General features: G+C 38.1%; 1 protein-coding gene across 3 annotated transcripts in view; it reads right to left on the bottom strand.

Moving 5' to 3' along the window:
- Window positions 1–2,092: 2,092 nt before the first annotated feature.
- TTC7B (tetratricopeptide repeat domain 7B) overlaps window positions 2,093–21,206 on the bottom strand; it is a 130,701-nt gene continuing 111,587 nt past the window's right edge. For all 3 annotated transcript variants that reach the window (XM_048306977.1, XM_048306979.1, XM_048306978.1), the window contains one exon: window positions 2,093–3,082. In XM_048306977.1, coding sequence (XP_048162934.1) covers window positions 2,861–3,082 — 222 coding nt within the window. In that variant the 3' untranslated portion in view covers window positions 2,093–2,860. The remainder of the gene's footprint in view (window positions 3,083–21,206) is intronic.

Below are 21,206 nucleotides of genomic sequence, written 5' to 3'. Positions count from 1 at the left end.
GCAAGGGGTTGGCGTGGTTTTCAGCCCTTGACTTACCTCACCGATCATTTGACCAGCTCTGATTCCTGACACAGGCTGGGGGAGCAAGAGCACACACAGATTGTGTGTCCACATGGAGATTTTGCCAGCCACAAAGTCCAGGAGCAGCCTTCATGAGGATGACACCAACCCACGGGCACCAAGGGAACACTTCTCCGGGACTGGCTGTGCACATAGGCATTGTTTCCTTCACTAGTGACTGAAAAGTTATGGTGGTCTGACAGCAGACTGCAAAAGGCAAATCTCTCTGTATAGCAACTAAAACAGATATTTTTTTATCTTGGCCTTCTTACTTGTTTAAAAAAAAAGTGCAGCTGTAAAACCTAGAAACTTGTTGTTTTAACTCAAAAACTATGTTTAAACAAGTGTTGCTGTATAATTCATATGCTGCAAGGATTTCCACTTCTGCCTGAAAATTCCTAAATGTACAGCCTTACAGACATAATCCATTTTTAAAAATAGGTAGCTGAGGCTATTCCCAAGAGGTAGAAGCTTGTGGATTTACAGTGAAACTGATTCCAGTGCAAGAAAAAGAAAACAGATATTCAGGTTCACCTGATATGCACAACACCAGTGACAACTTCTCCACTAATAAAAGACATGACACAATTAGATTGCTAACCTTTCCACATTGGGAGTTTATCAAAACAGCCCAGGACTTGAATTGGAATGAGAAGAATCAGAACTGAATTCTGTTACAGAATTCTCCTATTCTCTACTTTTGTCTGAAGCTCTCTTGAGAAAGACCCCCTGTGTCATATCTAGGTGCAAATTGCCTTGTTAGAAAAGCTTTGATATTACAGTAAAAGGTGAGTCAATACTGTGAAGGAGCACACTTGTGAAAGGTATCACAAATTTAACTAATGGAACTGGGATAGGAGAAGTGCTCAGGAAGAACTGAATTAAACAAATGAAAGTTTTGCACTATTTTTTGGTATCATGTAATGGGTGCCAAAAGACAGCAGGGCCAGAACACCAATTATGAACTGGGACTAGAAAAGAGAACAGTTGGCAAAAAGAAAAGAGAAAAAGAAAGCCAAGGACAGTAGGAAGAAAATATGCCAAACAGGGACTTTAAATGGGGAAACAAAACTGATGTTTTTCACAGCGAGCAAGATGACACAATTTCTACTGCCTTTAAAATAGATTTGAAAACACTACCTATTACAGGGTTTTGGTCCATTTTACAGAGAACATATGGGCCAAATGCCAAGCAGTTACAATTTCAAAGTAGCCTCAGCCTAACAGGCACATGAAATGCCAGGGGGAAAACTGAAGAGTTCCCCAGGTTTAAGTCTTCTGCCATTAGAAGATGCTCACTGGACCCCCACGCTGCCGCAGTGAGGATCCTCCATGTGTTTGAGGCGCGTAAGCTCTGGTGAGCAACAAAGAACAACATTTCCTGAATCATCTGCTATCCTGTGCTAAGCACTTTAAAACCACTTCTTGTGACAAATCAGCCAAGTATCAAGGAGCACCCAGTCTAATGGGGAAGCTGGAACTCTTCCCAGGCTCCAAATGTGCCCAACGCTGAAAATGAGCGGACGCTACGAGCCCAGCTCACGCACCCTGAATAGTCATTGCAACAATGACTCTTCTCTACACATCCCAGAGAATCTCTGGCAAGTATTTGTCTGCTAAACCAGCCAACTTTTCTTTCAAGGGACACAAAGTGCAGGAGATGTTGAGAAAGAACTATGAAGACAGTAAAAAAACCCAAAGAATATTGTATAAATATTTAACATGCTTTTCCCAAGCACTACCAAGGTATATGTGAATGTCCGTATATTATGTAGAAGCAGTGTAATCTGGCTTCATAGAGAGCTGGAGTGGAAGGAAGAAAAAATGAGTAGTGAAGATTTAAGGAAACCTGAAATCTAAGATAACGGTACCATTGGCAAAGAGTATAGCAGCTTCTTTTCTCTAGACTGGCCTCAGAACAATTTACTTTTGGTGTTGCTCATCTTCAAGGCCAGCCAGCCAGCTCATAAAAACGTGTCCACAAACCATCTATTTCCCCCAGATTCTTAACCAGGACAGGACACAGGAAAGGTTCCATTTAAAAATCATTTTATTATTAACATAATCATCCCATTTAGCCAAGTGTGGGTTCATGTATAAGGAATGTCGGTAAATATTCCATTTGAGGCTTCTTTTTACATATTTCATTGATAAATAAACTCTGAATTCACATAAAAAAGTTAAACTTAAATAACTAATATATTTTTTGTAACAGGCATACATTGATAAAATATAAATATTCTTGTACTCAGCCTTTGCTCTAGATAACAGTTAGCCACACATCACAGTTATTAACAACTACAAACAAGAACTCAACTGATTTTCTGGCCTGGACTAAAATAGAGATGGAAACAGAAAATTCACATTTTGACTTTGGGCCAAAAGAGGTTGAGAGGCAGGAATAGAAGAGTTTTATTAACAGACTTGTTAAAAATAGTCTGTTCTGCCACTGAATCTTACTCTACAATTGGTAGTTGATTCCATTATAATTTTATGTAACACTCAAGTATCACTAACAAAATATGGCACATCATCCATGAACAATATAACGATGTTTTAAAACTACCAGGGCAAAACTGCAGGCGATATGAGTGATTTGGCTCTGGTTCACCACTCTGTCCTCTCAGTCTGACATTAACATATGGTGGCATCTCCCTGCTTTGGCCACTTTCCCGCTAAGAGTGGAGTTTGTTACCTGTAGCTCTAAAGTTTCTCAAACTAACCAGTTACCAGGCAGTCTCATACACTGGGGTTGCTCACCCAGAAGTCAGACCAAAAATCGGTTGATCAAGGTGCCCTCTCAAAGGACTCTGGGAATGATGGTAAAAGGGACCACAGGACTGCTGGCTTCAAGCTCCAGTGCTGTCAAGAAGCATTCAGTCGCAGCATCATCATTGCCTTGAGCCTGCAGCACCTCTCCCAGGCTGTTCCAGACCTCGTGGGCTGTGGAGTTCACTTGGACGGCATCTCTGAGAATCTTCTCTGCCAAGCTATAGCGCCCAAGCTGGTGAAGTATCAGAGCCTGCAAGAAAGCAAAGGGAAAATGGCTGAGATTGGCCAGTAGGGCTTTCCTGTAGCTCAAACAAGGTCACTGCAGTGAAATAAGGGTAGGCAGCTCTTGGGCTCAAAGTGTTAGACTATGTAATTTTTTTTTAATTTAAGAAAAGAAATGACCTGATGCTGGACTGGAGCAAGCTACTCCACACCAACAAAGTCAAGGGGCTTTGTACAGGAAACAAAGACTAAGTAACAAAAACTCCACCCATTTGCCAAGAAGCAGGAATTACCTGGGCTTTTGCATAAGCTCCTGTTATCTGAAGTCCTAAGGTGCATGCCCTGAAGTTTTCATATCCTCCCTGTGCATCTCAGCACCCAGCTCATGCCCTGTAACACCTGAGAGCATACACGGCACCAGCGGCCCTCGGGGATGGCTGTAACAAGACTGAGTTCAGCTCAATGGGCAACAACCACAGTGCTTGATTTAATCTGCAGAACAGAACAGGGACTGATATTGCCCCAGTAATGCACAAAGGACCAGCAGGCACAGAACTTCCTCATAAGCTTCCTTGTTACAGATTCTCCATTTTCCTCTGCGAGATGAGATCCAATTCAACACCACACGATCCAGAGCACATCCAAACCCACTAGGATATGGGCTGAATGAGGCCATGGAAATCTCCATCCATCACATTCAGCTATGTTACTGTGCCAGAAAAGTCATGGAATGACCCAGTAAGAGAGCTTTATTCTGGGATTATAATAATCCTAACAATATGCGTTTTTACATTGTGATTCTGTATTGCAAAACACATATGGATCACAAATCTTTGTTTTGCAGAGAGGCGTCCCTTACTGCTTACAGAGGCCTTGTGACTTCTCCCCTCCCAGCCCCCACTCCTTGGACCACAATTCTTTTTATCTCTCTGTACATCTGTCCCTAAAATCCTTATTAACCCAAGCACTGATGATTAGAAAGTACTGACATTCTATGCAGCCTCTGAATTATCCACCATACATTTCCAGAATTGTGCCCACCAGGCTGAGTTTCAGCTTGGGAAGACTGTTGACTCCATCCTACAGAACAACCGAGCACACCCTGAACGGTAGAACAATATAAAGAGTGCTGTACAGTATTGGCAAGTGAATAAATAAATGCAATGCAGGCTAATTTGTATCAGCCTGGCAGATGTTCTCACATAGAGGTGCTAGAGGGCTTTTTTGGGTTTGGACTTTTTTTGAGCTGTCAATTGAGTCAGCATTTTCAGAGCAAGTGAACAGTACTTCCAATACAAAAACTGGATAACTCTCAGGGTCAGTGCTTTTTTTCCCTGCAGTGAAGTGATTGTCAGTGAGTGGTAGGTATCAGATGAGAAACTACAAAAAATGAAGCAAGGAGATGGAATACACAAAGCTGGTGTCACTGCAGTGCACCTAACCCTAATAAAATGTAAATGTTGTTAATTTTCAAGACAAGATTCTCTATTTTCAAAAGCCTTGCTTTTTTGGGGTGCAGATATGTCTGTTTTATACTAATTAAACATGCGAATTATTTGAATATTGGTAATACTTTTTTCTTAAATATGCCAGACTATTTTTCCTGCTTGCTAAGGATACAAGCTGTTCTTTTCAAGACTGAAGAAAAATCCAATTTTGCAGATATAAGCCTGTTCATAGGAAGAGACACATATTACGTCACATCTGCCCTATTCTGTATGGCAAAAAGGATAGCTGAGATTTTCCAGGTGATAGAACTAGAGCAAATACTGGCAGTTTGCCTGCTTTTATACCTTCCTAAGAATACAAGCATCAGTCTTGAAATTAGCATGTAGCAGTAGTGAAGGAACAACTCGTGTGGGCAATGGGGTCGCATCGTGTACCCTCATGCTTTGGGGACACAGCTTTCTTGAGGGAGTGTTTCCTGAAAGTCAAGTCTTTCAGTAGTATCTCAGACTGGGATGGTAGCCCTGGGACAAGCAGCTTTGCTTCCAAAGAACCAATAGAAAATTAGATTTGTTTCAAGCAGAGCATTAAAAGGACAGTGACATTTGATAACTGTAGTTGTGGGCTGAACTCAAACAAGTGATCCAGAGAAAGAATGCAAAGTACCCTCCGATTCATTAACTCTCTGAGAATGATGGTCAGATGTCATCCATTGTAAGTGTCCAGTTTGTAAATCCCCTTCCTAGATGACTTCATTAAAATTCTGAGGCACAGAACATTTCAAATTGTTTGCAGTCCTTGCCTGACTTTGCTCTATTAAGCATTACACACCACAGGCAGAAGGAGCAGGCATGTCTATCACACAGCAATATCCTTTGGTGACCTCGCACCCACGCTCATCCAAGAAAACTAACTTCAGTTTACCAGCTGTCAGCATATGCTTGCTTTCTGAATTAACTCTTCAGGAAAAAAACCTAAACCACTAAAACCAACAATGACAACAAAACCCATCCAACTAATCCCATTTCCCAAACCAAAACTCCTCTAAGACTTCCCAGAAATCTGTACAAATTATCCCAGTCCTTCACTGCATATTTTCCTCTGCTTTCTAACTGGAAACAAAATCTCGAAGCTACCAGTTCTGGCCTTCACTTATTTAGCAGCAGATGTATGGATGACATTTATCTGCAGAATAATGTTAAGTCTCTTGCTTTATGGGTGGAGATGGGCCTGAACAACACATCAGCTCTGCAGAAACACAGAGGGATACCTAAGTGACATATGGTTCAAACCTTCAGACTTGGCATGTTAGTTTAAAACCTAAGCAGAATGCCTTTTCTGTATATCCTCTCTATAAATAGAGATATAGTCTTTAAAAAGATAAAATATTAGAGGGATTTTGGAACTGAATCAATTAGAAAAAAAGCTATATAATAATTTGTGTAAATAATAATAACTGTCAGTAGGAAAACATCCATTTGACAAAAGATAATCAAACCAGTAAGTTCCGAAGGAATTACAGAAATCTAAGGCAACCTATTCGTTCTTCATTCATTTTAGAATGCTGCAGTACTTGACAGAGGTGTTTAAGACAACTGTTGGCATCTGCAGGAGAAAGCAGGATCTTTCCTGCCATTGCATCACTTTCACATGAAAGAACTATAAATTTATGACATTTGCTCCTAGCAGAGTTATAAAAGCCTCTAATGTGTGTACACCTCTTCATTTTGCAGCTCGGTACAAATGTTGTTTATTACTTTACTCCATGTTTGGTTTGTTGAGAATTTTGGGGTTCTTTTAAAGTTGATTTTTTTTCCTGTGAAATCACTGATCTCCCCTAAGTGTGTTAAGGCTTTCACTTTCTCACTGGTTAGGATGTCTGTATGTTGTAAACTCTCTAAGCAAACCTTATTTTTCTTTTAGCCAGTTCTTCATTGTAGGGGTTGATTTTGTAATTCAAAAAACTCGAAGAGAGAACTCTAATGAGAAATAGCACAGGCAGAAAGTGAAGGGAATCTCTGAAGAAACAAAGAGACTTTTTTGTGCCATCATCACAATAAATGAAACCAGTGCTTCATGTCTCCAATCCACTGATATTTATACCAGTCACTTTGAATAATCAACAGTACTCAAAGATCTGTGGAGCTCAGATGCTCTCTGCTCAAGGAAAGGTCAACAGCCTTTTACAGTGCCCAGCCAGAGCTGGGAGTAAAAGGGACTTTGCAATTCCAAGAGCCTCCAGGGGCTCTCCAAAGGGGCTTTCTAAAAGAGCAGCACTGTGTAACACTGTGTGCTGCCTTCGACAGGGAGGTACTGTTGTCACTACAAACAAGGTTCTATCCAGACTCCACATCCCAACAAAACAAAACCCTCCAGGAATTAATCAAAATGGGGGGGAAAGTGCTTCCAACTTCTGCCACAGGTTATTTTCAAGATCTTGCCAACTCTTTCCTCACCCAGTCTGGAGTCACAAAGTCTCCCTCTTGGTCAATGATTTCACATGTGTTTCCTCCCTCAATCATTCCCTTTACACTTCATTTTACATTGCCCCACATACAAAACTACCAGTTTTTGCTTATTTCACCCAAACATCTCTCCAAGAACTGTTTTTTACAATGCTCAGTCAAACAGAGCCCATTTATTCATTAGATAAATGTAAGCATTTTTTAAAAGGAAAACATTCAAATGAATTGGGATTTCCAAATGGAGCATTACAGACTTCAAATAAAATTTCCAGTTAGAAAATGCACTATTATTTATTGATAAAATATCATCACTCAGAGCCTGAACAACATGATATAATAAGGAATTGTATAAAGCCATAATTGCTTAAATAAGCATGTAGTGTAGTCTTCACTGCAAAGGTATCTTTTTTCTGCAGACAAGCTTTCTCTCTTTGCAAATTAACCTGTCATAATGATTACCAAACAGTCAATGGAAAAGACATATCTAGACAAATAAACATAGGACTAAAACTCTGTAAATAACTGATTTTTGATTTTGAAAAACAACTATTTAAAAAATGATTAAAACCAGCCATTTAGAGCAGTCCAGTAAGGTCACTTTTTTATTTGCTTCTAGGCAAGTGAGAAGCTAACATTCAATTTTTTTTCATGGAACTAACTTTGAAAAAATTACAGTCATAATTATTACCCATCATATGTCTCATCAAACCAGAGCTTTATCGTAAAGTGCTAAACTATATTTGGATTCCATTGAACTGGAAAAAAAAAAAAAAAGGGTAAAAAGGTAACACTACAAAGATCACTGTGGCTTCTTCGGTGTAACTAAAAATTTTGTCTGAAGAGAGCTGGAGGTTTTCTTAAGGTTTACCTATCTGATTACTTCTCCACCGTGCCTGAAAATAAACAGTTCTCAGTCTCAACAAAAGCACCACTTGAGATTTTTACCTTTATTCACTTGATATCAAGAGGAACATTTTCATTTTCTCTGAGAAAATATAGACTAGAGGTGGGAGATGTTCTCAAAAGCAATGAAATTTATTTAAAAGTGAAAAAAAAGGGGAACTGTAACCATGAATCCATTTGCACTCTTGCCTTTTTCAGGGACGGTGCTGAACTCTCTCTGCAGAGAAGGAAACTGGGAACTGGGAGAAATGGACAGAACAAAAAACGTGGCTGACTTAATGTGCAAAGAAGTGCCAGAGATTCTCACCATGTTTAAGAAATGCAGCCTGTTGACCTACAGAAGTCTCAACTGTGGAGATTTGAGTAGTACCAGATATGATATTCATATGAATTTATTCCTGGCAGGTCTGTTACATGACTTGATTGCTAAAAAGCTTCTAGATTTGTATGACACAGACCTTATTTAGCCAAAAAATAACCCTCAGAGATAAAAGTGTGTCTTGCAAAAACAATAGCTATAAGAAAACATTATAAGCATATGAAAATAAAAAACGGACTGATTTTGCCTTTGGTGATAAGAGCAGGGAGACAGAAGAACAGTGGCCAGTTTTGCTGATGACCTGCTGAAGCTCAATAAGCTAACAGCTGATTACGTATAAGCAGACACAAAGTTATTCAGATGTGGAAAAAAAAGATTTTTAAAAGCTACAAAAGATTTAAAGAACTCACTACATCCAACTTCACAATAATTTTCCCAGTTCACTATCTTACTGTTTTTAAGCAGGTCCCAGCCTAAGGGATAATCAACTTTAAGCTGTGATATCAGAAGGAAATGTTAGAAACATCCCCATCCTAGCTAAAAACTTAAAAATCAGGGATTATGACCACAAATAGTTACAAAACTCGGTGTGCAATGTATGCATTGCAAATCCATATGCAGTGTAATTTTAGCATCACAAAACTGCCCCTTGTTACATGGTGCTTTTTCAGCCTATTTTGCAAGTGTTAAGGTGGCTGCTATTTTTAAACAAATCTATCAAACCTGAAGGTTTACCAGAGACTTGACAGTGTTATGCTATAATAATGAAACAGAAGTGTTAGTGAGGCAAAATGAGAAGAATTTGTCATGATACATGGAAAAATAAGTAAAATTCTACAGCTGATACTTTCCAACCTCTGTGATAAAAATACGCATTTTAAATGTAGTCTATAATCAATATTTTACACTTACGTAGAGTGAAATAGAACATTATTTATATACTATGCTCTCCTATTTTCATTTTAGCTGATGACTTTGTGCTGAAACATGTCCATCTAGTCAAAGTATGACTTTGCATAAGAAATCATTTATAAACTCCTTTCAAAGGCACATGCACGTTGAGTCATTGTACATAACTATTTTCTGCAAGTACGAAAAAATTGTGACACAACGCAGCAGTTAGAAATAACCCACTCCATCAAAAAATGATGAATAAACATAGTTCTGTATCTGCAGACACAGGTTGCATTTTAATGCAGGGATTTTGAAGGGTGGCCACATTATAAGATTTAAAACCAACTGGATTAACCACACTACACTTACTTTACAAGTAAAGGTGATAAAAAATACTTTTTTTAAATTTTTTTTTTCTTTTGGAAAAGAAACTGCAACATGTATAGAATTCGTTTTCCAAAATACAGAATAAAAAACTACTTATCTTATTTTCTCTAACAAGACAATTCTTTTGAAAAATAAAAAGCGTATTTCTTCAAATGTGGTCTAAATAAGACTTCCTAGCAGCTCAGTATGGATTTTCTTTTTTAAATGAGAACAAGCAGCTAATAATATAACAGTCAATCACTCACTAAACCAAACAAAGCAGCTGATGAACAAATATGAACCTGTGCCTGGAGCCAACACTTTTGTTCAGAGCCTATCCCAGAACATTGCCTGTGCCACATGTCCCTCTCTGCCTGGCCCCCTCCCTCGCCTTCCTCCATGCCCAGCACACCCTTTGTGTGCTCTGTGGCCCCTCTGGAGCCCCAGTTTGGTCTTTCTCTGCCCTTCCCCCAGTGCTAACATACCCCCTAAGGTATCCAATTGCTTCCCCTGCTGCAAAACACTTGTTGCTAGGAGAAAACCTACTGCTTGGCAACAGATTTTTAAAACAACAACTTTGGCTTTGTTACTCACTGAACTTCACATCGCCAGCATGAAAAAACGAACCCGTGTGGTCGGGAGTGCTTCTCTGTACTTGTAACTCCCTTGGAAATGACCGAGCCCTTCCCACAAAGATGTGCTTGCCTTTTAGTTCCTTACAGCTCACAGCCCAGAATGCAGAAAGGTTCAAAATCGAAGGTTTTTTTTAAAAAACTGCTGATTGTCGCCTTCCACTGAGATGGAAGCTCTTGGGGGACTTTTCCTGTTAAGACAACATGTTGTTGCAGTAATCTGCTGTAATTTTGATTTATACCTTATGTGAACATCCTATCAGCTTTTAAAAAAATAGCATGACTACCAGGCTACATTGCAAGAACCAATTTGACAATAGCATGTACACTGGAAACAAATAGAACGGCTTATGATAAAGTGAAGCAGATAGTGACTCCAGATCTTATTTAACTTTTTATCTCCATCTGAAAATTATATTGAGGGTCTTATTTTATATGCTGTGGCTACCAACACAGTAAACCCACAATGGTTCTCCCTTCAAAAGGCAGATGGCTACAGCTCTGGCAAGTACTGCATCGCCACTGGCATCAGGGAATAATTACATACAGCCTTAGCCCTCAGATTATGGCCAGTCCTAAACTTGGAGTATTTCTCATCTGGTGCAAACATTTTACATTTCGTCCCAGGTGTGAGACCATGAGGTGATGCTGAACTGTATGTAGGTCTCTTGATCACCTCCTTCCATCTGGAAGCTTGGTAGCACTGCATCTTCCCTCCCCCCGCTACCAGCACTGAAGCCACATCATTGTCTTCTCATCTCTCCCACAAACCAGAAACGAGGATTTCCCAGATTTATAAAATACATACACCTGCAATGAAAACTGGTGCAGGAGATCACAGCTTCACGCAGTGCTGTTTATGAAAGGGCCCATAGTAATTTCTGTAATTTGGTACATTTTTGTCTTTCCCCTTTGTAGACAGTTTATAGATATAAACACATCACAATGCATTCCCTACAGAAATCCTGCCACTTAATCAGTCTAATCTGTAGCTGTATTTCAACACTGCCTGGCTTTAAAGCAAGGCCAAGTTTACCACTGGATCATTGTACTCCATACAGAGACTCCTAAGAACTGTTTGTTATTGATGCCATTATTTTCCCAGTATTGAGTCAAAGGGTCAGAAGTACAGAAAACTGTATTTCTATTATTCAAAACCTAGGAGTAACATAAAAGTTTCAATATCCAAAAGAGGGAAAAAAGACCCAAATCCTCCAAAAATTATACAAGTGCCAAACAGGATAAACAGAAAATCTCAGACCAAGGTTTTTGAAATGAGTATCCTCAAAGTCAGCCCACTGAGTCAATATTCAATTATTTGAGCAAAAGCTGGATTTTCCACAAGAACTGAGGATACCAGGAATTCAGGGTCCTTACTCCACTGCCTAAGAGTAGGTTCCAGTTTAGAACACCTGAACGTTCCTGGTTTTGAAAGCTTGTGCTCCATGCAAAACTACTATAATGTCAAGAAATTAATGTTTTTCTGTCCATCAGTCAATTATGGATAGAATTAAAAAATAAATAATTGGAAATAGCAAGCAGTGACTTTTTAAGAAGCTGTTTTTCATTAATGACAGTTCTTCTATGCAACCACATAGAACATAGTAGTTGTATGTGTCTTCTGGAAATAGTAATTAGAAAAACTGACCAAATGGTTTAATGAAGAAATCAATCTGAAGTCAGAGGAATAGTTTGTGTATCAAAGGAAAACTAGAGTTGCAGATCCAGTGCTAGGCTTTGTGAGTAAAATTTATAATTATAGAACTGTCAGAGTTCAAATCAAGCACTGTGGATATCTTTAGCTAGATTGCCACTGTATTGAAAGCTAGCACTTGTAGTCCATGCTTGTACACACTCAGTACTACAGAAACTAGCACTTACTTGTCTGAACTTTTGAGACTATGGAAAAGGAATCAGAAGTGAATGATATTCTTCTGAAGTATCTTTGTGCATTTATGCATGTGCATTTCTCGAAAATATTCTGAAAAATGCTGTATTAAATATTCAAAAGTCAGAACTGCAGTATTAGATAAAAGATGACCAATCTTTTCATAACTAAAAAAAACCCAGAAATTCATAGATTAAAGCACATTACTCACATTTCTACTCCTTTTGCCCTCAGCCAAAGAGACTTCTGCATATAAAAATACGTACATACATATGTTTATAACTATGACTAATGTCACTGTTTCAAAAGAGTTATGACACTGCAGCAGCACTTACTACACTGGCACTGCAGTAACCTCTAAGAAAAAGAGGTTATTTTTAATACAGCATTAATAAATATTTTTTTCAATAGCATCCCCAGGAAACAGAGCACTTCCTCCCCCACAAAGCAGATGTGAACTGCCATCTGCTGCTCATGCTCAGCACACTGCACTGGAAGGGCCATCCTCATGGCAGTGTGCAAAAACCTCCTGGCAGGAGAGGGAATGCATCCCCCCCCATCTCTCCCCGGATTCTGAAAAGCAAGGCAGAAGCTGTAGGTAGCTACTAACCTGCCAGTCTGCCAGGACAGCTGCCAGCAGACTCTTCTTTAAGGGACAGCTATTTTCAGTGTGAAGGGAGGGCCCACACCCTCCCATCTGTGCACCATCAGGCACAGGTCAGAAGAGCCAGAATTTAACCATTGGCTAAGAAAGGGCTTCTAGCACTTTCAGAAAAATAAAACAAACACTTCCCTTTACACTGAATTACCTTGCACAAAATTGGATGAAGTTGAACATACTGGAAACTACAGAAAAAAGCTTCTGACAACTAAAGAGAGAAACCCAAACAGCAGTATTTTTGGGAAAAAATTATTAAAGACCTAAGAATAATGTCAATGTACCTCAACAAATCAGCTTTTGTTAGTACTGATCTGGAAGCAGATTAATATAACTGAAGCATCACCTAAGTTTTATAATTAAATTCCATATAAGCCTGTCACATTTTCTCTCAACTGGTTCTTTTTGTGGATCATTGTCAATTTCTTGTTCCACAGTGTTCAGCCTGTAAGTGCTAGGAATCCTGTTCACATCATCTTCCCAAATTTTTCCCTAGCTAGTTTGTTTTTATTTGCTCCAGTGCCAATGCCACTTAGCCTTATTTGGATTATGCATATTCCTCTCATGTTTACAAGGATCATATATTAGTATTAAAGTTTCCTATTCCTCCCAGGAAACTCTGCAGAGATTTCCAGTGCCACACCACAGTCACCTTGGCACTCACCAGGTGCAAGGGCAACACTGATGCAAAGCCACAGGCTGGGTTTGCCTTCCAGCCATGTTACTTGGGATTACAAGAGAATCACAGCCCCAGCCTGTGAGGAACCCCGAGTGAAACCTCTGCCTTAGTGCATACTGAGGGTTCACTTGTCCTGTTGGCTGGCCTCAGCTGGTTTCACTGGGCATGGCAGTCTCTGTTTTGGGGACATAAAGCAATCCGTGGAGCATGAACACCACCATTCCACAAGGGAAGGAGAATCTGTAGGCTTAGAAAAGGTGAGACTACACTGTTGACAAGATGATGATGCTGATAACAGGGACAAGATGATATCTCATGTTGTGCCAGGCCAACTCATGCACAATGGAGATGCAGCTCTGATCAAGTACTACCCCAGCTCTTTGTTCTCCCCAATCACTTCTATACTCAGTCTTGCTCTTGGACTTTGTATTTCTGAAAGTTATTTTATTTCTTTCACTGAAGGGTCTCCAAGTCTCACTTTTGCCTTTGTCCTGTAACTCTTCTCACTGAGTAGAGGTACTGCACGAACTATTCTAAAATTTTCTGTTAACAAATTCAGTAATATTTAGTGAAGCCTCAGTTATTTAATCACCTAGTTCTTCCAGAATTCTGGTCAACTCCTCCATACTCTTCCACCAGCAAGTACTTGCCATCATTTCTATACTTTCATTTCCACTGCTAATTTTACTTTTGCCATCCATGATGAATACCACATTCCTGTTGAAGATTGAGGCAAAATATGACTTGCGGTTACGGACTTTTTGTAAGTGGATATCCACCACTGCACTGATTGACACTGCATGTTAAATCATATTCTGTAGTTGGTTTATGGCTCTTGAAATACATTTTCCAAGCTGTATAATAAATTAGTGCACAAGGTTGGAATCTGCAGAGAAAGTGTAATTCCAAATGCTGTTTTTCTCCCTCAGTCCTCTCCTTTTTTTACTATTGTCAGCTGACAGGCAGCTGGAATAAATTTGAGCCCTGCTTCCCAGAGTGTAAGAGCCCTGTCCATTTGAGTCACTTTTCTAGTTCACTGGAGCACAGTTGTCAGGAAGAACAAGAATGACAGAAAAGGCACTCCCCCACAAAGCTAGGATTTGATCAGACTAAGCAAACTGGGAAGTTAATGCTCTCTGAGTAAAGAGCTGAAATGCAAAGTGGCAGCTTCCACTTTTCAAGGAAGGAATTTTCAAGGAATAAGAGCTACAGCAACAGCATGGGTTTGGTGGGGAAGGTGGGAATTCTGGAACTTAAGTGAGCTGCTGAGTCTGAGGTGAGATACAAACATTTCCTACCAGCTATTGTGTTAAACATCCATTGATTTATTGTCACAAAAATATTCAGATATAAATGTTACATTAAATCAAATGTAATCCACATGGCAGAAAGGCCACACTTACTCATAACAGGGTTTGATTCTGCAGCAAATGAGGTGAGTTTGGATGGCCAAGCTAAAGCTACCTCATTTATTTTCCAGAGATCACCAGCTGCTCATACTATCGTATCACAATTTTAAAGGAAATTAAGTTTGACATGTCAATTACTTTAATAGATCTGACAGCATTTCATACAGTTTTATACTTTATATCAAAACCAGTTATTTCTGCCAACTGTAACCTACCAACTTGTGGCTAGGCATTCAATTAATATGACAAAGTATCATCACAGACTGCATTTGTGTCATAGCATTTCATAGCCCTCTGATAAATCTTTGGGTCCGTGACCCTCACAATACCATCTGTTCCAATGCTATTGTGGCTACCACTTTTTCAAATGGTCATAAATTAAAAACCAGACAGAATCCCAAAGAAGCCATTGTCACCTGTCAGGACAAACTGTAACAAGGACCATGGAAAAATGGAAATTGAAATGGCTGTGCAGCTGATAGAGGTTCACTTGCTCATCTTTTGAACATTTGTCATTTGTAAACACGTGACAATATCTGCCTTAATTTATTATTGCACCCATTTAGAAAATAGGGGGATTTGGCTTTCAATGAGAGAATGTACTTTGAAAATGATGTCTTTATTTTAAAATATTTATTTTAAGGTAGCAAACCCCACTTACCATCAGGGTCATTTTAATTGAGAAGCCAAGGCAAAATCCTTTCATTTAGTAGGTCAGATCAGTTCTGATAGACAGCAAGTATTCTTCCAAAGTGCTACCTAACACGATCTTTGTCCATGTAGATTTAGAGCTCTGAAGCCATTTTCATACTGTATATTGTACAGAAGAAATGTTGAATCCACATGATTTTTTTGTTATTTCTATAGCCCTTTATGGATAAGGTCTCTGTATCACTCACAATTCACTATTTTCCCTAAACATATTATGCTATCCAGTAATACAGCTAACTAAGCTAATGTAGCACAATACATTATGTTATGTTCTGGAATAACTTTAAAAAGTCAACTTTTAACAGCAGTGACTTCAGTGAAGCCTGGTTTGGTTTTCTAATGACTGTGTCTTACATCACTGCAGCGGAGAATTTACAAACACTCACTCTTGTGCGTTTGCTGATACCTAATAAAAACTGAAATAATGAAAAAGCCTTGGTAGTCTTTCCTCCTGCCTCTATTTTTGTAATATTTGCACAAGCCTCTTTTTTTTTTTTTCATCATTCCCTCTTCTGATCAGATGAAACAAATGTATTAAATAATGATTTCATAGGCCTGATTTCCTAAGGATATTGGTCTTAAATAGTAAGTTCAATGTGTAAGATATAACCAGAGTATTAGTAGTGGCTGAGGAAGATTGAATACACTGAGTTGCAATGAATCATTTCACCAGCATCACTGATTAAAGACTAACTAATTAGAACCCAGAAAAAAATGGGGTTAATTTCATGTTAATTTCAGATACATCCATAAAAGAAGCATTTGTAAATTCACTTACAATGTTTAGTTCCTGGAATAACAGGAAAGCATTTAAAAACCTCAGGATTTTTCATCAAAGTATTCAGAAAGAAAAACTGAAAGAATCAAATGTCTGCATCCTAATGGGCCTACTAAAGCATGCTGCTCAAGTGGTTTTGGGTAGTGTCTCCTTGCAGGGCTTAGCTTTTAACAGTGTGAACAATGTTCATGTTTTCATATTTCTGCCAAGTAAGTGCTTTGCTAATGAATTGCTTTGCTTTGTTCATCTGAGCAGTACTAAAAGACTGAATATTTCTTCCAGGTCAAATGCTTTATGTACAGATACGTAGCTCTTGAACATGAGCACTCCATTTTAACTCAGTGTTTTGCTGATGTTTCTTTTTCCTTCAGTTCTATACCAGCTCTTAAGAAAGAAAGAAAAGCTGTTCCTAAAATCAACTTCAAATCTAATTTAAGGGCTATTTCTTGAAAGCCAGCTTCCTTGAAGCATCACACCAGCATCTAACACAACACAGGATTTCTCAGATTAGTGTGTAAAAGCCACACACGTATAAAATACACATCAGAGATTAGCAGAAAGAAGCTGTAATGCAGTGTGATGCAAAAAGTTTACTCAGTTTCTCAAGACTCTGATAAGTGCATCTTAGTACAAAACTACATTCAGCCTCAACATCTGGACAGTAATATATACTTAGAACCATTGTGACATACTTCAAAGTATTATACAGCCCTCTTCTGTTTACCTCCCACTAATCACAGAAGAGGAGCACAAAGTTATGGCTTGCCATTTCTTACCAAACTGATCTTTCCCAGAGGGTATTATCCCTCTTCAGGGAAAAGCTGACCTGAAAAGTCTTACTGAAAACAGTATTTATTGCATAAAATGGTAATTACATAAGCACACAAACAACATAACAACGAAAGAAGATTTATGACATTAGTTCTCCAAACCTGACTCTGGTTACACACAAATAAACATTCCAGAGTTACATTTGTGCTCACCAATTCAAGTTAGGGACTATAATAGTCTTCAATTTCCCCAAGGACATACATCAAGATTTAATTCTTTTTTGTTCAAACCCAGGTAGGATTCTCATTTGTAGGAAGATGCACCAAAGCATAGACCTGAACAGAACATCTAAGAAAAACTAACCTCTCATTGTATAATAAAAGCAGCAATCCTTTCTCCTTTAGATTTCTATACCCACGTACTTCATATTTAGTTCTGGTTTGAAGTTAACTTCTCTTGAATTTTATCTTACTACCAAGTAAAAATGTAAGATAAGAACCAAAGATTTATGGAAATAATTTACCTTTATCATTTACAAAAGTATGTTACTATAAAACAGTGCAATGTTTAACTGAGCTCTGAAAACCAGATCAAAAAGTAATCACAGAAACAATGCACTGATGCCTCAGGTACTTCTGAACCAATCTGCTGTCCAAACAGACATCTCCTTCACAGGCATCTCAGCTGCAGTGACTTGGGAAATAATATATTCATTGAGCAAATCCAAGGCAATATTGACAAATTTTCCATAAAGGAGAGGAACTGGGAGAAAGAGAGACGTAGGTAAGTGAAGTGATATATTATTTAAGAGTATTGAAAGTGAGTGATACAAGGGCCTCATTTTACATGGCTGAGCTTAATGGCTATCAAGGAGATGCCACAGATCCCTTCACTTAAACTGCATGCAAAGGCAATAACTACCCAAGACATAATTTTCACTGATAAATTATAGAACTGATTTAATAATCTACTTTTTAATAGGAGGTCCATCAGTGACAGAACTAAATTTAAATATCATAAGGGAAAGTCCTCCTAAAGTCTGCCAATAATTTGCAAGTCAACACCCACAAAAGACACTCCACAGGCTCCTTTCAGCAGGCAGCGGGAATACTGATACTGCTGCCCTAACGAGGTTGACATTGGAGATGACTATGGGGAAAATTATTTTCTTCACAGTGCAGAGGCACTGGAAAGAATAATCACAGGAATTAAATGTCAGTCCCATGAATGTGATGCTCAGAATGAGAAATCAGGAGGCTTGTACTGTATTTAAAGCTAGGTATGTCACAGCACCTATGCTTCAGTTTCCCCAGTTTTTAACTGGGAATTCATGCTTCAGGGCCAAACATACTTGAAACTTAACATGTTCAGCACTCAAAATTATTATGAAAAAAATACTATAACCTTTTAAAAACATCCAAATTTTTGATTCAGAGAAAGAGTAAAAAAGATTTAAGTTATTGTCTTACTCTTTGACATACTAGCTCTTAGTTGCCGTAACACTTGCAGATGCTCAACTTAGCCAGTTACTTTTTATTCTTCCAATGCTTAAATATTAATGGCTAAAAATATAATAACTATAACTAATGGTATTTTTTTTCAAATGCTAAGAGTTGTTTGCAAAGCTAGTGTTTTAACAAAACATACAGATTAAAGTAATGATTAACTGTTGAAACTAGAAAGCTCTTACTTCTTGGCTCTCTGTAAGTCCACACATATTAGTATCAAATTTTAAAAGGTGCAGATCAACACTGTACTGCTGACTGAAAAGTGAGGAAAGCCCAAAACAGCTTTCTGTTTTCAAGTTTATCATTACTTAGTCTCACTGATGATGTATTTTTCCACCCATATCAGCTTAACCAGGTTGTTTACCATTACAGAAGTAGCATTAAAAGCATTAACAACTCTAAGTCTGCAGTCAGTTTTATTTAGAGAAAACACTGGCCTTTTCCAGTGAGATGAAGTACACAAAGTGGTCAGATAGCATGTCTCCTCTCCCCTACTGAAAAATCAAGAGATGGCAGCTTTCTGAGTAGTATCACTGCGTAATTTTCTTCATGCCATTTGTTGCTACTTGTTGAAAAGAATATACTCTAATAGGAATAATTATGGAATAATAACCATCAGACCTTCAAAATGAACATAGTTTTCAGAGATGTACAAAACGCACTTCAGATTTCCCCACAAAGCTCACTGAAATAATTGCTTTCTCTTAATTTGTTCATCTAGATTAAAAAAAAAATAACTTGACATAAAAAATAGCCCATCACTAACCTTAAAAGCCAATTCTCTAACTCCATCTAACACAAGTTTGCTACCAGAAAATACAGTCTATGTTTAAAGAAATCTAATCTTGGAGAAAATATATTATGCTATTCACACATAGTAAGTTGGTTGAATTCTTCCAAAGTGCAAGGTGCAACTCATCTTTAAACTGTAGACTCATGAGCAGGGGAATTACTGCTAAGTATAAAACTGGCTAGCAGAGACACTAAGCCTCAGCAATGGAAAAGAGGTCTTCAAATAAAATTTAAATGAGATGAGCTGAAGAGGGAGAGAGAGACATAGGAAGACTGCTCCAGACTGGGGATTTGCAGAAAAACTCGGAACCAGAGCAGACAACTTATCTGGGGAATACAGCTGCTTGACATAACCCTGCAAAAGCGAGCATTAAAATGATTTCCTGGGGGACCGTTGCTTCCAGATCTCTAGTTTTGCATTAAGGTAGGCTACTTTCTGCTTGATAAGGATAAAATAAAGCATAATTTTCAAGAACAAGTTGTTTAAGTTCCTAGTCAGAAAAAACCCCAAATTATAAGGTAACTTCTGGTCCTCTCAAGAGCAGTCTGTTTTTTTCAGGAAATAGCTTCTGCCAAAGCAAGTAAAGCTCCCTTGTGACAAATACAAAAGCAAAAAGCAAAAGATAATTTCACCAGTGCATTAGAAATGCATCTGAAAACTGCATAAGATTTATAGCAAAATACATGCACTGATAACTCATGCACCATTTTATAATAATGTTATTCTAAGACAGACTGACAAAGAGTCAGGACGCAGACACCTGCTGATGGTGCTGCAAGTTTCTCACACACATTTACTCACCACCTCAACTAAGCCACATGGAATGGTTTATCTCATTCAGATTGCTGTTGATGGTAGCACTTAGTTATATTTCACCAGTTTGCAAAGTTAGGCAAGAAAAGAAAAGAAAAGAAAAGAAAAGAAAAGAAAAGAAAAGAAAAGAAAAGAAAAGAAAAGAAAAGAAAAGAAAAGAAAAGAAAAGAAAAGAAAAGAAAAGAAAAGAAAAGAAAAGAAAAGAAAAGAAAAGAAAAGAAAAGAAAAGAAAAGAAAAGAAAAGAAAAGAAAAGAAAAGAAAAGAAAAGAAAAGAAAAGAAGAGACAACATGTCCACAGGACTGCAGACTTCAAGTGTCCTGTAGTTAAGAGTTCTCACCTACAGAATTCTACAACAGAACCCTTCACAAGAGAAGGAAAATAAAATCTCTTCTGTTCATTTAAAGTTGAGGATGGCTGCTCTCTCAAAGCCTTTTTCAGATTCTTTATATTTAGCCCCCAATCCTTAAAAATATTTCTTTATTAATTATATGAAATTCAATTATAAGTGATTAGATGCCAGATGTTACCGACAAGCAAAAGCATACCAGGTGCTACGTAGCTTTTATTGCTGTGTAAGTTCTCAGCTCCATCTATAAAGAAATACTTTAATAAATTCAACGAGCGCAAAAATGGTCAGGGAAGCAAAATAATCATAATTAGCTCAGTGCATACTTCAGCAGATTGACCTAATTTTAAAAGTGTTTTGCAAAGCAATTCTCATATTGAAAGGCAATTACACAGAGCAAAATAAAAATAGAACTTTTGAGATCCATGCAAAAAAGGACCAGCAAGTATCCATGAAAAGGGATGTAAGAGACTACAGAAGATAGCAGGGAAGAGCACACATTTTCCATTTTGTCCATGCCTTCTCTCTTTTCCTTTTTGTTCTTTTTTTTTTTGAAAATAAGGAGAACTTAAATATCAAGAACAACTAAGACTGCTTAAGACTAAGAATTACTAAGACTGCTAAGACTACTGACATTTTCCTTCATTAAATTAGTCATCCTTGTTAATATTTTTTTGATTAGTATAAATCTGTATGTTTTTTCCCCTACATCCTATTTTAGGTGGCCAGTTACCCAGAAAAAGGCACAGAGGAAAAGGGATGTCAACAAAA

This window comes from Corvus hawaiiensis, chromosome 6, assembly GCF_020740725.1.
Source record: "Corvus hawaiiensis isolate bCorHaw1 chromosome 6, bCorHaw1.pri.cur, whole genome shotgun sequence".
Lineage (NCBI taxonomy): Eukaryota > Metazoa > Chordata > Aves > Passeriformes > Corvidae > Corvus > Corvus hawaiiensis.
Note: the sequence above shows the minus strand (reverse complement) of the source record. Positions and strands in the feature narration are given on the sequence as shown.